Below are 17510 nucleotides of genomic sequence, written 5' to 3' on the forward strand. Positions count from 1 at the left end.
CTTCTTGTCCTGCCTTCAGGTGCTTTGGAGAATAGCTTGACTCCCTCTTCTTTGTGGCAGCCCCTGAGATATTGGAAGACTGCTATCATGTACCCCCTGGTCCTTCTCTTCATTAGACTAGACATTCTCAATTCCAGCAACCGTTCCTTATATGTTTTAGCCTTGCAAGACTGGTGAAAGGTTAGGACAGAATCATAGTAATGGCCATATGCCCCACTCACTTGCCATCCATTAAACATTTTCTCTTCCTGTACTTACAGGTTAGAACAGTTTCTCAAGCATGGAAACTTTTAAGATACGTGGACTTCAAATCTCAGAATGCTGGCTGGGGAATTCTGGGAATTGAAGTATACACATATTCAAGTTGCAAAGGGTGAGAAACGTTGAGCCCTGTTCCTTAGTGATTGCATGTAGTCCAATTTTCTTGCAATTGGATGAAAGTGGTTGCTACTGTGTTTAGTCTTTAGGCTCTTTTAAAATCCTAGTCTAAACTAACAGCCATGCAGCTTCTGGGTGATCCCTGTGAGGTCCAAAGCCACCTAAGCTTTTTCAAAATCAGTCAAGGTTGCCTAATCCTATCTTCTGTTGGGATTATTTATCCAAGCAGCATTTTGTCATTATTAGTGATGTGCAGTTTCTGTTCTCCATATACTGTTTACAGCAAAATACTGATTTTTTAAAAAAGATATGCAAATTTGAACACTGGTAGTGTTGATGTAATTTCAGGGTAAGGTGCTCTCAGGTTTTCTGCTCTAGGCAATATAATGGCTGTGTTCAAATGTTAGGTAATGAAAAGGGCTTATTTTATTAAATATTTATTGTTAAATATTAAAGAGGCTTTAATATTAAAGTTTATTAAAGAGCTTACAGTGGTTGGAAATTGTTCATTAACCTGGCTGTTTATAAAGAAAAAAGTAAGGCAATGATTACTGATTTTCCTGTTGAAATGTGATTTGAATGCTTAACTAGTTTTGAGAAGTAGAAATGTTCCTGTGGTTAGATGAAAACAGAAAAGGCTTCCTTTGCTTAAACTGAATCAGCACAAGGCTACATTCAATGGATTTTTGATATACGTATTGATTGTTATTTCTCTCTATACTGATCTCCCTCTACTTTGTTCCAGAGGGAGAAAGTGGGCTGCGATGTAGGATTCAGAGATCTCTTCATCTTACTGCCTTTCTCCTACTACAATTGAGAACAAAAATGGATTAGCAAAATAGAATGTGTGAATTTGGGTGTTATGAATAAGTAAAAGGTCCTCTGGGGCTGTCAGCCTTGAGCTACGTTTGAGCTTATTAATGACATTAGTGACTGCACAATGTCACTAATAATGAAAAAAATGCTGTTTGGATAAATGATCCCAACAGAAGGTAGGATTAGTCAACCTTAACTAATAAAAATGCTTAATAATTGAAATAAATACATAGAATGAAACATAACTGTAAATATTTGGGTTTTGTTTGGTTTTAAAATGCAAGACATTGATAGCAACAATAGAGAATGTGTGACCTGCCAGATGAAGCCCAACCAACATTCCCACCATTTTGAGCATTAATTTTGAGCATATTTGACTGGAGCCAAAAGAAACCAGAGTACAGCAATCAGTAGATTTCCTTCACTTGCCAAATAAATTTCACAGGGAAGGAGAATGTTATAAGCCAGGCATGTCAAACTGCCGGCCCGTGGGCCGGATGCATCATACTGAAACTGCACCCCTCATTGCCGGCAATGGAGAAAAAGTCATGATACATTGCGTGACATCATGTGACATCGCAAGTTTAATATGCCTGTTATAAACTTATAGTCTAATAATGACAAAATACTGTTTGGATAAATAATCCCAACTGTAGGTAGGATTAATCAACCTTGATTGATTCTACAAAGGCTTAAGTCGGGTCCTCAATCTTGGCAACTTTAAGACTTGTGGACTTCAACTCCCAGAATTCCTCAGCCAGCTTTGCTGGGAGTTGAAGTCCACAAGTCTTAAAGTTGCCAAGGTTGAAGAACCCTGGCTTAAGTGAAATAGATACTATAATAATTCCAGGAATGTTACTTTATTATGATAAGGTCTAACAACAGAATATTGAATGCTAATCCTATACAGGACAGAATAAAGGCAGGGCTGTTTTGAGTTCCTGTCACATGCTTTCCACTTTGCTCGAACTGAGTTGCAGTTTCACTCCTTTCAGCATTCCTCTCTTCCCAGATGACTCCCTACATTCCTTTACCAGAGCCACTTTAGGCACAACCATTGTCCAGACTGCTTTACCCACAATAGTTTTGATCTTTTATTTGGAGGTAAAATGCACTAAAAAAACCCTGCACCCAGTCTACTAAATGGGGGTCTGTTATCTCCATGTTTTACTGTATTTTGAAGTACCGGTATGCTATTTGTACATTAAGACAGAAAAAGTTTAGGTATAAGATTGTTTAAATCTTCAGCCTTTTAATGATCTGTGCATTTGTGTGCACTGTGCAAAAAGTCATTAAAAAAAGGTCATCATGGGTAAAAGTATACTTACATGATATTCCATAAGGATGAAAGCTGCAGCCATTCTAACATTCCTAAACACTTGTGATTCAGGCTACAAATTAGGATATGAAACTATGAAGTTAAGACTGTGGCGTCCCTTGGTTACTTTACTATAGATTAAAGGACTAATGTCCAAATGTGTGTGGTGGAATAGAGGAGCTAGATCCTGAATTTCTATTTTATTTTTCTTTCCTTCTGCTCACTGATCTAGTCAATTTTACATTAATTCAGATGCCAAAAATGGATATTATTGAAGGAATAAAAATATTGAATTTATGACTTTCTAGGAATTTGACTAATAATTTCATTTTAATCACAGCCTCACTGAGGAACACAAATTGTTTGCCAGTCATGTTTTTTTATCCTTTGATTTCTACCTTCTGGTTTTATGCACATGGCATGCTCAAATGCACTAGATGAAATGCAGTGAACTGTAATGATCCCCATTAATATACATGAAGTTATATGTGTATTTTTCTGGTCGAAAGCCTTAAGAGTACTTTAAAACTAACCTAGAATCAAATCCACTAAAATCAGTAGCAAAGAATGCTTGACTTAAAAATTTATTTTAAAAAGCTCAATCTTTTCCCCAGAGTAGATTTTTTTCTCTGTAGGTTTATGATCAAAATAGGCAACATTCTAGCAATGTTCCCAAAAAAGTCAGCAAGTACTTTAATAGAGAAAAATTGTAAGAATATGAATTACAATTTTGTTTCTGCTCCGACTTTGTGAACAATGTTAGGTAAATGGGAAGAGTAAAACAAGAACTATGTCATTCCTAAGCCACTTTCAAATCATGACATCTTGCCAGATGCAGGATACAGATAACAAAAGACATGTGTGCAGTTCAGGACTGGCAGGCATGCCTGAATGTCAAACAAATAACAACTTAAGCAGACAGTGCAGCCATCTCCCCTCAAAATGGAGAGAGCAGATAATACAGAAACTTTCAGGGTATTTATTAAATACAAATCAGTCAGAACTCCTTTCATCTTTAACTGAAGGTAGTAGCTTCAGTCTTCAACTGAATTTTGAAGAAAGCGAAGAAGTGAGAGAAGGAAGAAGAAAAAAAAAGAACAAGCCATCATGTTGCTCTTTCTCCTTTCCTTATAATAGCCACACCAAGGAAAGTGCTATAAAGGCACTTTGACATCACTTCTCAGTTCTACCTATTAGGCTGCAGTCAAAATAATATTCTGCTTAAACAATGTAGACAGCTATTAAACACTAAAATGGCACAGGGACATCCTAGGATCTACTTGTTTTCTATAGGAAAAGCTTCAGATGTCATTTCCTGCGTTTCCAGCTTTTCTTTGCTGTCAGGGACAGATGTGAACCCCAAACAGTAAAAGAAAAATTATCAAGCTTTCTGAGAACAGGGAGCATTGCATTAAATTAAATTGCATTCAATCCTTTTAAAAAGGCCCAAGACTTGTGCTGTTTGGCTTATTAAATAATTCCAGACATCTCTAGGGTGATTTATTTTTTTTGTAGACAATATGCTGAGTGCCCCTTTCTTTTTAAGTATATATCAGTCTGATCTTACAGCACAACACAAATTAATCTCCCTTTATTAACAACTTCCACAAAATTAGGAAAGGACAGCTCAGGTTGTCATAATTACTGTACATCAAGCTTCACTTTGACATTAATAGCAGCCAATTCTGCCACAAAGCAGCGGAAGACATAAGGGACAGCAATTGTTTCAATGGTGCTACTTTGGTCACAAGAGGCGCAAACGTATTGTCGGGCACGCGTGGTGGACCAGGCTGGTGGAGCTTTCAAGAGAGGTGAGAGGAGACTACCGCAGTCAACACAAACATGGGCCACTGAACGATCTGAGCAATTGAAGAGACGATCATGCAGCAAAAAGGACGTGCCATGAGCCAACAGAGCATCCCGCTCCATCTCCCCAAAGCGGATGCCACCCTGAACGTTCCTTCCTCCAACAGGTTGGTTGGTGACTTTATCTCGGGCTCCTGTAGTCCTCACCTGAAATTTGTCAGAGACCATGTGCCTCAGCCGCTGATAATACACAAGACCAATGAAAATGTCTGCTTCAAGCTCTACTCCAGATACCCCACTGTACATCCTCTCCGTCCCATAGTAATTATAGCCAGCAGCCTTCAGCAGCTTGCCAAAGTATTCAACAGCGGAATTCTCTTCAGAAAATGTAAATGGGGTTGCGTCGTGACAGAGTCCGTGAAGCGAGGCAGATTTTCCTGCCATGCTCTCAATCAGCATGCCAATGGTCATTCTGGATGGAAAACCATGGGGGTTGAAGAGGATGTCCGGCACCATTCCACTTTCGGTAAAGGGCATGTCTTCAGCTGGCCACAATCGGCTCAAGATGCCTTTCTGTCCATGACGGCTAGCAAATTTGTCCCCAATTGTTGGATTCCGGGGTACTCTGAAAGTGATGCATACACACTTGAATCTTCCGGTTCCAGTATCATTGCCGCACACCTTGATGTTATCTACAATACAAATTTCCTTATTCCTAGAAAAAAGGAAAGAGTTTAACCACTACCAGAAGAGCTCCTGCAGGGTATTTCTAACATATTTTGGGAGGAAATAAGTACTTGCATAAGGCAGAGACTAAAGAGGTGAAGATAACCATGCCAATGCTATACATATAAAGACGTGCCAATGTATATCTCAGTGTAATAGCGTTCTGAATCTTAACTGTATTTGTTTTCAGGTTGTTTTGCACACAGAACAAAGTATTTGTAGAAAAGGAAAATTATTTATGTCCTTAAAAGTCTATAGTTTAATACCAGAGCATGGCTTTCAGAAGTCAAAAAATTATGGGTCCAAATGGACTTTCCTATGACTTTGCAAAGCTTCTGTCATCTGCTAACACAGACAAGTTTGAGGTAGCTGGACACATCATCTAATATTATGGATAACATTTGAAAATACAATTTCCAAAAAGTTATCTGGACTTTGGAGTCCAGGCACCAGGAAATGTGCCATGAATTTAAAAGTGCTGTCACTTAACTTCTCTTCCTTTTCATTGCATTTACAGTGGCATGATCATATCCAAGAGATTAACAGTAAAATATGCTGCCAGCCACACAAGCAACAGCTCCCTGTTTCTTACCTCAGAGTCAGACAATTCTCAATCAGATCTAGTCATGTTTTGCCCACAAACACTTTGTTTCTACATGAATAAAATTAAAATACCGAACGTACTTTTACCAAGCTGCTGAGGAATTTTAAAGTTAGTTGAGTATTCAATACAGATTTAGAAAGTGATAACGAAAACAGGGAAAAAAAACTCCTTCCAAGGCAGAAACGGCTGTTTTCATGAGGTGGACATGAGTTTTACTGTATATAATTACTTGTGACACACAGAAAGAAGAAAAAGATTGTTTTCCCTTCTTCCCTCATAAGTGTAAAAGTTGGGATCACCAAATAAGATTGACAAGTAGATTCTAAGGAATTGGACAAAATATTATTCTTCCTCTGCACATAGACTACATAGCTAATTTATGGATTTCCTTGATGCTTGTGGGAGAACAGCAATTCAGATAGCCACAAATGGGGATTAAATTAATTCACTAATTTTACTGTTTACTAGTGGCATTCACAACTACACACCACTACATCCAGAGGCAATATACCATTAAAATAGCCTGGTGGGGAGGAAGAGGAGGGGCCTTTTTCTATCAAACTTCTTCCATTAACTTTCTTTTGCATCAACAGTAAAAATGATCTATAAGGAAGCAAGTCAACAAGGTCTTGCAACTAGAGAAATTACAGAGAGGGAGAGGGAAAAAATGCTTGTAGAAAAAGTGTGGGAAATGAGAAAATGCCTTTCCTAAGGTTGCTTACTCAACATCTTTGGAAAAATGGGTGACAACTTGCACATATATTTATATATGCCCTGTGAACCGCCCTGAGTCCCTTGGGAGAAGGGCGGTATAGAAATCAAATAAAACAATAAAACAAACATTCCGGTGTGTGTGTGTGTGTGTGTGTGTTAGGGTGATCCAACAGGGCCATGCTTATGTTATTATGCTACAGTACCCAAACAATTGAGACACCCATGTGATTTGCAAAAAGCATTTTCCAGTTTTCTACTGGAAACAATGCTGAAACACCAACAACCAGCACTTACTTATGGTAGGTCACAAAGCTTTCCCCTGTGTTGAGATTCACATAGCTATAGTAAGGATCTCCATATTGAAGTCTAGCTCCAATGTGGGGCAGGCCATCGGGGTCCAAATTCTGCACAGGTTTATCATGCCCAATCCCAAACACTAGATTGTCTTCTCCTTGCTTTACTTTTTCTGCAAGGTCAATGCGTTCTGTCTTGTAGATGCTGCCGTGTGCAAATCCTCTCTCCCAAGAAGATTTGCTCAGGATCTAAGGAGACACAAGTTCACACTGAGTTAAAGAAACAATGCCTTTGTAAGTGCAAACGATCTTGTTTCTCACATAATGGGATAGCTACTTTCATATTTCCCCACTTTCTACAAAACCTAACCCACTTCCAAATGTGTTGGGTACTACTTACAGCACCGGAAGGGTACACAGCCGGTAGCACAACACACCAAAATGGCATTACTTTGGATCTGCTGGTGTTTGGGGAAGGGCTGCTCGGATTTCAAAGTGCCTGAAATTACTATCTCACCTTCAAAGATATCCCAAGCCAACAGGCCTGACTTGAATGGTGACAGGCAGAACTCTTATGGTTTAGATTAAGCTTAAACAAAAAGTTAAGCTTAACATTTCCAAGTTAAATGAAAATTGTTCCTTTTGAACTTTAAAACTACCTCTTAACCTGGGATAGGTTATAGTGAATGTAGACTAATAGGTGATCTTTATTTAAGCAATGATGCTAATGTATGCAACTCCTTTCGGGAAAATTCTTGTCAGGTGCTTTCTACAAAGAACAACTTTTCATTCCCAATTGATGAGGCAGAAATATTTTCACCACAGAGATTAAGACCATTTCAGGTAGTCCTTGACTTATGATCAGAACTGAGAGCAAACAGGAACAGGCTTCAACTTAACCCGGACAAGACTGAATGGCTGTACATACCGGCATGCCAGGATACTCAGAACATTCCATCCCTTAACATCGGGGGTGAGTTATTACCCCCTGTTGATAGGGCCCGCAACCTGGGTGTCCTCCTAGACTCACAGCTATCCTTGGAAGATCACATAGGAGCTGTGACCAAGGGGGCCTTCACTCGGGTTCGACTGGTGCGCCAACTACGACCTTATCTGGACCTGGATGCCTTACGTACAGTCACCCATGCACTTGTGACCTCTCGCCTTGACTACTGTAACGCTCTCTACATGGGGCTGCCCTTGAGAGCCACTCGGAAGCTTCAGCTGGTGCAGAGTGCAGCTACACGAACACTTTTGGGGGCCTCCCGATACTCCCATATCACACCTCTCCTCCGTGAGCTGCACTGGCTTCCGGTTGCCTTCCGAGTAAAATTCAAGGTGCTAACAATGACATACAAAGCCCTACATGGCATGGGTCCGGATTACCTACGGGAGCACCTTCTGCCAACGTCAACACCCCTCCGTCCTGTGCGCTCCCACAGAGAGGGCCTCCTCAGGGTGCCACCGCTCAAAGAATGCCGGCTGGTGACCCCCAGGGGGAGGGCATTCTCAGTGGGTGCGCCAACCCTCTGGAACTGCTTGCCTACCGAAATCCGGATGGCCCCCGACCTTCGCACCTTCCGGCGCGACTTAAAAACTTACTTGTTCCAGCAGTCCGGCCTGGCCTGATAGCTCTTAATAGGGGTTTCATTTATTTTTACTATTGTTTTTTACTATTGTTTAACTGTATACCTACCTTGCTCTGTACACCGCCCTGAGTCCCTCGGGAGAAGGGCGGTATAAAAAAACAAACAAATAAATAAATAAATAAATAAATTTATTGAGTTTTGTCCCATTTTACGACCTTTTTGCCACAGTTGTTAAGTGAATCACCACAGCTCTCAAGTTAATAACCTGGTTGTTAAGCGAATCTGGCTTCCCCATTGACTTTGCTTTTCAGAAGGTTACAAACGGTGATCACATGACCCCAGAACATTGCAATGGTCATAAATATGAGTCAGTTGCCAGTCATCTGAATTTTGTTCACGTGACCGTGGGGATGCTGCAATGTGAAAAACGGACAAGTCACTTTTTCCAGTGCCATTATAATTTTGAATGGTCACTAAATAAACTGTTGTAAGTTGAGGACTACCTGTATTGGGAAAATCAAGTTTATCATATTTCATGTGATTTTTCACAAGTACAGAAAGAAAAAGAAAAGTACCCTGAAGATTTCCTATCCACATCTGTTTTACTATGGCCTTACCATTGCATCTTCCATATCATAACCACTATAGGAGATCACAGCAACAACTGCATTTGTTCCGATGGGATAAGAATCCATATTGTAATAATCATATATGGATGGCCGAACTAACGGGCTTTGAGGAGTCTGAAGCCGATACAGTTTGTCATCAGACCGATACGGGAAGGTCAGAAGTGGAAAACCCATCGTCTGCTTACCTGGAAGCCACAGGTGGGGGGTAGAAGAGGGAAGGGGAAGAAAAAAAACACCACACAGAATGATTATCTACAGTTGGAAAATGTATTTAAAATGGATTGCAACTTTCATTAAGGGAATGGCCATAAATTGGTTGCAAATCTCATGTTTTCACTTAAAATGATAACAATCTACCATTAATAGGTAATTGGCTATAGAAAAAGATTCCCTCCGTTTCAGACCACAGAGTTTTTGCTAATCGGAAGAGACAGAACAGGAGTAAAGATACAAATTTCCTTTCCTTTCCTTTCTTTTCCCTATTTTGTTCAGTGAGCAGTCCAAATTTCTCAGTTCAAATGTCTTCCTTCTCTGCCCCTGAACATTTAATCCCTTCTTCTCCTTTCTAAGAATATACTCAATGTATCTAAGATGGCGGCGCCTGGAATGGCTGCGGCTGCATTGGCTCTTGAAGGCAAATAGTTTTGGGAGGGATAGTAAGGGCTATAGGCCACATGATCAGGAAATTTTAATGTGTTTGAGCAACATGGTGGAACTAAGGTAACATATGACATACGACTGACAATCTTTGCTGGCATGGTGAGTTTCTAGTTGTTTTGGAACTGTTGGTGAGACTGTTAAAAGTCGTTGGCACTGTTTGAATTTGTTCTACCAGCAGCAAGATCTGACTGCTGGCCCAGTGATGGATTCTACTGCAAATCAGGGCTGTTTCCAGAGGAGGCAGAGGAGGAGAGGACCTGGAGCTTATGGAGCAAAGGAACTGGATAAGGCTGTCGGCAGGCCCAGAGGAAGAGAGAGAGGCTTTTGGAGGAGTTGGTGGCGGCGGCAGCGTGCTCCAGGGGCGAAAAGAAGCAAGGCCTCTTTAAGGAAAAGGTGGAAGAGTCAGGATCAGAAAAAGGTAAGAAGGCGAGGTCAGAATACAAGCGAATTTGAGGGCTAATCCACATGGAGCCCCATTTCCATCTGTCCTGTGTGCCATCGTTCACTCCCTAGAGACTAAAATGGACAATGTGAAATTTGAGCGGGCCACGAACAAGAAGTATATATCGGAGGTGGTGACCCTTTGAGAGCTGTATGCAACGAAATTTCATTTTGATGTATGCCGATTGGTGTACATTCAAAGTGACAATAAAGTTATCATTATCAATGTAACTTCAGTGTTACAGTGGACATTGTAACATGTCCAATATGTAAAAATAAAATTAACATGGATTAACCTACTTGTTTGCTTCATACTAACTCTACAGTTAGCACATGAGAGAAGCTCCACAAACATGACTACAACTCTGCCAGGCTGGTAAAGTCCGGATCCTAGTGTCTAGTGAAACTATGTTTCCAACTTTAAGGAGATTAAACAACAGATACAGTACACATACTGGAGAAACACATATCCATACTAGTCCAAAATCTTATTTCCAAAATGGCAGAGCCAGAACAACCACTACAACAAAAAAAAGGACACGTATCTGCAATCAGGCATAAGAGTCCCTTGCTATTCCTAGAGCAGCTTTCCCCAACTTTTCTGGGTTGGTGGCCCAGCACGGGGGGGGGGGGAGAGGGGATGGTTTTGTGCAAGGGGGTGGCACACGTGTATGTTTAATTTAATTTAATTTTAATTTATTAATATTTCTATACCGCCCTTCTCCCGAAGGACTCAGGGCGGTGTACAGGGCAAGAATAAAACAAGAGTTACAAAAATTAAAAGATAATTAAATACATGCCCATAAAAACAGTTGATACATTAATAAAAACCCCAATAAAATGATAATAAAAACCCCCACCAATCCCCCCTCGGGCCAGGCCGGCTTGTTCGAACAGGTATGTTTTCAGATCGCGGCGAAAGGAGCGAAGATCGGGCGCCGTCCGGAGCTCAACCGGTAACTGGTTCCATAGCTCCGGGGCGCCCACAGAGAAAGATCTCCCCCTGGGGGCCACCAATCTACATTCTCTGACCGGTGGCACCCTGAGGAGTCCCTCTCTGTGGGAACGCACAGGGCGGAGGGAAGTTGACGCCGGCAGCAGGTGTTCCCTAAGGTACTCCGGACCCCTGCCATGTAGGGCTTTAAACACCATTACTAGTACCTTGAATCTCACCCGGAAGACAACTGGCAACCAATGCAGCTCACGGAGCAGAGGTGTGACATGGGAGTATCGGGAAACTCCCAACACAACTCTCGCGGCTGCATTCTGTGCCAGTTGGAGCTTCCGGGTGGTCCTCAAGGGCAGCCCCATGTAGAGAGCGTTGCAGTAGTCTAGTCGAGAGGTCACGAGCGCGTGAGTGACCGTGCATAGATCATCCCGGCTTAGATAGGGCCGCAACTGGCGCACCAGGCGAACCTGGGCGAAAGCCCCCCTATTCACAGCTCCTATGTGGTCTTCCAGAGTGAGCCGTGAATCTAGGAGGACTCCCAAGTTGCGAGCCCTATCTACGGGGGGTAATAATTCACCCCCCATAGCGAGAGGTGGAATGTCCGAATAAACCTGGGATGAAGGTATGCAAAGCCACTCGGTCTTGTCGGGGTTGAGTTGAAGTCTGTTCCTCCCCATCCAGACCCGAACCGCCTCCAGGCAACGGGACATCACGGTGAGGGCATCACTGGGGTGGTTTGGGGTCGAAAAGAAAAGTTGGGTATCATCAGCATACTGATGATACCCAACTCCAAAACCACGAATGATCTCACCCAGCGGTTTCATATAGATGTTGAACAGGAGAGGCGAGAGGACCGACCCCTGAGGAACTCCACAAATGAGAGACCTCGCGGTCGACCTCTGCCCTCCTGCCAACACCGACTGCGAGCGTCCCTGGAGATAGGAGGAGAACCACTGTAAAACCGTGCCTCCCACTCCCAATCCCCTGAGACGCCGCAGCAGGATACCATGGTCGATGGTATCGAAAGCCGCTGAGAGGTCTAATAGGACCAGGACAGAGGAATGCCCCCTGTCCCGAGCCCTCCAGAGATCATTCACCAGCGCGACCAATGCCGTCTCCGTGCTGTACCCGGGCCTGAAACCCGATTGGTACGGGTCTAGATAATCCGCTTCATCCAGGACCAGAGGGAGCTGATGTGCCACCACACTCTCAACAACCTTCGCAAGAAAGCGAAGGTTGGAGACAGGACGAAAGTTGTTCAATACAGCTGGGTCCAAGGCAGGCTTCTTGAGGAGGGGCCTCACCACCGCCTCTTTCAAGACGGCGGGGAAGCTGCCCTCACTCAAAGAAGCCGATATAACTGCCTGGAACCAGCTGCGTGTCCTCTCCCGGGCTGCATAGACCAGCCAGGAAGGGCACGGGTCCAATAAACATGTGGTGGTGCTCAGCCTCCCCATGATCCTGTCCACTTCCTCCGGAGTCACAGAATCAAACTCCTCCCAGGTGATATCGACAAGACCGCCCGTGTCCTGCTCGACAGACTCTGCCCAGTCAGAGTCCAGACCGGTCCGAATCCGAGCGATTTTGTCCGACAGATGCTGGTTAAACTCCTCGGCACGACCCTGCAAGGGTTCCTCCCTCACCTCCTGATTCAGGAGGGAGCGAGTCACCCTAAACAGGGCGGCCGGGCGAATTATCTGCGGACGCGATAAGGGTGGCGAAGTGGTTAGACCTCGCCTCCCTTATCGCAGCGAGATAAGACCTAGTATAGGTTCTTAACCGCAATCGGTCGGATTCGGATCGGCTGGATCTCCAACCGCTCTCTAGGCCCCGTCTCCGACGCTTCATCTCCCGGAGCTCCGCGGAGAACCATGGAGCTCGACGGGATCTGCACCGGGTCAGGGGCCGCAGGGGTACAACTCGGTCAAGAGCCTCAGTGGCTGCCCTTTCCCAGGCTTCCACTAAGGCGTCTGCCGAGCTGTGAGTAAGGGAGGCAGGTGGGGACCCCAGCGCTGCCTGGAACCTCTGGGGATCCATTAAGCGTCTGGGGTGGTACCATTTAATAGGTTCCGCACACCCACGGCGGGGGGTGGCAAAACGGAAGACCAGCCGCAGGAGATGATGATCGGTCCATGACAGGGGCATAACAATTGGGGAGCCCCCACCAAGATCATCTAACCACCGTCCAGATAAGAAAACTAGGTCAAGGGTGTGGCCTCCCTCATGAGTCGGTCCTGAAATTACTTGCGTCAGGTCCATGGCCGTCATGGAAGCCATGAACTCCCGAGCCAACTCAGATGATCCTCCCAGAGATGGTAGATTGAAGTCCCCCAAAACTATAAGTTTCGGGAACTCAATCACCAACCCAGAGAGGACATCGAGAAGCTCAGGCAGGGCTGCTGCTGCGTGACTAGGCGAAAGGTACACCAGCAGCAAGCCCAACTGCGCACCAGGGCCGCATCTCAAAAAGAGAGACTCACACCCGACTATCTGGGGAACGGTGGCCTCCCGTGGACACAAGGTCTCCCTCATAACAACAGCCACTCCCCCACCCCTACCCTGAGCCCGAGGCCGGTGTAGCACCCGGAAACCTGGTGGGCAAAGATCAACCAGAGGAATACCGCCCTCTGGGCCCAACCAAGTTTCCGTGATGCAAGCCAGGTCCGCCTGCTCACCCTCGACCAAATCACGGACGAGAAGAGCTTTGTTAGCGACAGACCTGGCATTCAAGTACACCAGCCGGAGCTCAGGAGGCTGCACATCCTCACTCCCGGGACCTCGGGGCGGAGCCAGAGGGTCGGAGTGCCTCACCGCTTGTAAGCAGCGGAGAGACCTTCCCTGAGATCGATACGGCCCTCTGTTCCTACACCTGCTGCCATTCCCTAACGTCGTGGGAATGGGTAATCCCACGACTGGCCCTGGAGCCCCAGAAGCAACCGACCCCCGCTCCTCCCCCCCGCGATCCGCCTCGGCACTGGCCTGAACAAAGGTTGTTGGACTGCCCCCCTCGTCCAAACAACCAAAAGAAGTACCCTCCCTCCTCCCTAACCCCCGAAAAAATTTCGACAAAAAACTAACCAGGGGCCTCTTATTAGGTTTACGTCGGAGGCCCCTACCCGTGCCCAGCCATCTCTCAGGGTCCCAATAAGTGGGGCCTTCCTCGAGATTGTACTCGGCTGGAAAGGCGGGTCGCCCCCAGGAAGGGGGAGCACCCCTGAGGGCGAGCAAGTCCGTAGAGGAATACCTAAGAATGTTAGCACAACTTCGTTTGTGTGAGCGCCGGGTGCGCACGCCTGGTGCTCGAGCAAGTGGGGCTGTGAGTGCTGGAGCTCACTGCTCATGTGAGTCAAACAGGCCACAGCCCAGTAGGTTGGGCACCCCTGTCCTAGAGAAAAAGGTTTCCAGAAAAATAGGTATGGAATCCAAGGGTAGAAAAGGTTCTCCATCTCTACCCTTTTGTTCTCTCCCTCAGTGAAAAAAATGGCTTCTCTGTTTCCCTTAAAGAGTGTATGTCTCAATTACCCAGTTATAATATGACCCCCAGCCTAAGAATCCTCTCAGTCTGTAGTCCTGAGGTGCTCCTTGGTTTATAAAGCAGGAAGCCTCTGCAACAGTGGCAGAATGAATGTGGCATCTCTGAAGACCCAAGGTCAGCAGTGTCTCAGGGCAGCTCTGTTCTTGTTGCATCAGAGGAATGTCATCCAACAACTCTATTTAACTCTAATTAACCTACGTCCTTTTGGGGAATGCAGGTTGAAAGATCATCCCGCAGCCTCCAGTGAAGATTGGCTGAATAAATGCGTCACTGATATGAACAGGGTCCTCTGTGAAATGTGCTCGGTCACCAGCATGTTGGCTTCTTGCCCAATCTAACCCTGTGAGAAGCTGGGGAGGGGAGGGGGAAGAGAATGAACTAGAGATCTCAGAGATAAGCAATGCCTCTTTGAGAAAGGGGATAATGGCTGCCAACTTGAAAAATGTAATTGGGAGCCCCACAACTCAAAAAATCTTGCTTTTAAATTATCTTAAGATGACTGCCATCCAGCTCCCAACTTCCTCTTTTTAAGAAAGACGAGAAATCAGCTGGGCTGCAGTTACACGTGCCTTGAACTTTAAGCTCACTCCCATGTTATTGAACATCTATAAGAAAAGGACAGAAGTGTCTGTGGAAAAACAGCAGGCATTTTTGGCATCAAAAGGACAGGAACGCCTGGGTTCCTTTTGTGTAAGTTTTTTTGTCATTTCTTGTTTTATACTATTTTTATCATATTTACAGTATGTTAATTATTGCATTTTATTAGTAGTTATTTGGATATTAGCCACTAAGAGGAGCTGAGCAGATATAAGTATTAGTTAAATAAGCAAATAAATACATGTCAACGTAATTTTAATGGAAAAAAACCTCATCTTCCTTTTCGATAAATATAGTAAATATTATAAATGAAATTGGAAAGAGCAAAGGATCAAAGTACAGAAGTAACTTTTACAAAAATGTGACATGCAACAAAACAATGTAGCATAAAATACTATTTATAGTAATCAACTTCACTTTTTCCTAAATTCGCTATTCTATTCATGCTGCCAAAAGTCTCTCTCTTCCCCTCATTTCCTACCACTCAGCACGTTCCTGTTTTTTTCTGGAGTATTCCCAATTTGTATTCTATTCCTTTTTTTTTATTCTACAGTTGTACAAAATATGGATGTTCTTACAAACCTGTATATAACTCCTGTGCACAGATTTCTTGTTAGGAAATACTTAACTAGACAGGCGGGGAGGCCTCAACTTTGGATTTAGTTTTGAGTCCTTGTGCAGACACAATATGTCTAGAAGTTATTTCCCCCTTAAACTCCATGGAATCTTATCCATCTGTTCCCAGGCTGAGGCTGGCAGTCTGGGGAGATTCTTGTGTAATAGCCAGAATAGAATAATACTGACACCCCCTAAACTCCGCTGAAGATGTTACTTAGCCTGGTAACAAAATGTTCGGAAACCAACCCACAATCTCAGAGAACAAACCTTCACCCTCAGAATAGAATAAAATAGTGAGCTTGAACCTGTCATGTGTAGGTCTGGTTACTTCTGCCTGTCATTTCTTGACTACAAAGATGCATACTATGAAAAATAATTGAACAATTCCTAGTAAAGAAGCAATAAATACATACCCATCTGACACTGGTACATGTTTCTCGGACTTTGGTTGTGATCAGAGAAAGGAATGAAACATGCCACCACACTTAGCATGCTATAGGGAAAAAGCTCCTGATGAGTGGTCAACCCAGGTTCAATTTCATCCTTGGACACTGCAATGTTCATGAATACCTAAGAGAAACATAATTTCCATCACTTTCAAAAGCTATCAAATCCACTGAACTTCTTCCAGTTCCGGTTCTTGTTATTTACAAGAATATTCATTCTGCAAAATTAATCCAATAAAACTTTAGCAGCCCACTGCAGAGAAATTCAGTCTTAATGTGCAATATCCAGAAGGCCATTGTTTTCAGTGCTCTTGATATTAAGAGTTTATGATAATGTTCATGATAACGGCATCATACTGTATCTCGTCATGTATCTTCTAAAAACATATCTGCCCAAGTTAAAATATCCAAAATTATAAAAGGCAGCAACCAGAATTAATGGCCTTAGATATGCCAATATTGCTTGGACAAAATTCAAAGGTCTTATTAATGATGCTGTTATCAACTACAATTCTACAAACTGTTACAATTTGTTCTAAATTGCAAGAGAAACACTAGGAACTACTCAGTATTATAGAATACATACTGACCCAGCTCCCCAGAGATTCAAGCGAGTGTACTTTTTCAGCCTATTTTTTTTTGGGGGGGGGGGACACAAGCAAAACATGTTTTATTCTTTTTTTTTATTGAAAAGTTTTACAGTACATTTTATCTTTAACAATCCCCCCCTCCCTCCACCCACCCCTACCTAACCCTCCCTATCCCACCCCCCATTCCCCCCTCCCCCCCCCGACTTCCCAGAGCTAAGTACAAGGTATAAAAACAAAAAACAATCATAAACATCCATATGCTAACAATAAACTATTACGTCTATCGCACTCTAGCTCAAATAAAATGACTACAAGCAATACTAATATTACATAAAAAAGAGAAAAAGAAAGAAAAAAAAGAAAAGAAAACTTATTCAAATGCTAAGTGAAACTTTTTAGTCCCATATTTGTTCTGGATATAATCAATCCACCTTTTCCAAAACATGTTTTATTCTTGAGCTAGTGGTATTTGAAAACATAGAAATCTGAGATTAAGTGAGCACAATGGTCTGTTGCTTACTATTTAAAATGGACACTTGCTACTCTTAAGAAAAAGGGTTCAACTAAGCTATTACTGATCAAATATACCAGTGGTTAAAAATACACTTCCAGGTTCTCCCAACACTCCCAAATAGTAGTCTAACAAAAACAAAAACAAAGCTCACATCACCAAATTTTTCAACAAATGTTTGAATGCTTTCAGGGACAAAAATACAAAAGCTTGCAACATGGGGAAAAAATTCAAGTGTAGAATTGTCAAGATCTTTAAGATTTGTCAGTCTTACAAGATTTTGCCCACTT

At 43.3% G+C, this 17510-nt stretch overlaps 1 protein-coding gene across 2 annotated transcripts in view; it reads right to left on the bottom strand.

Moving 5' to 3' along the window:
• Positions 1–3471: 3471 nt before the first annotated feature.
• Positions 3472–17510, bottom strand: part of POLR1B (RNA polymerase I subunit B) — a 29059-nt gene continuing 15020 nt past the window's right edge. The window contains exons 12-16 of one of the 2 annotated variants that reach the window (XM_081314104.1): positions 16710–16748; positions 16087–16243; positions 8862–9058; positions 6657–6904; positions 3472–5033 (exon numbers count right to left, since the gene is read on the bottom strand). In XM_081314104.1, the coding sequence (XP_081170230.1) occupies positions 4154–5033; positions 6657–6904; positions 8862–9058; positions 16087–16243; positions 16710–16748 (1521 nt within the window). In that variant the 3' untranslated portion in view covers positions 3472–4153. The remainder of the gene's footprint in view (positions 5034–6656; positions 6905–8861; positions 9059–16086; positions 16244–16709; positions 16749–17510) is intronic. The other variant, XM_081314105.1, reaches the window with a different exon arrangement.

This window comes from Vipera berus, assembly GCF_964194415.1.
Source record: "Vipera berus genome assembly, chromosome: 1".
Taxonomy (NCBI): Eukaryota; Metazoa; Chordata; class Lepidosauria; order Squamata; family Viperidae; genus Vipera; species Vipera berus.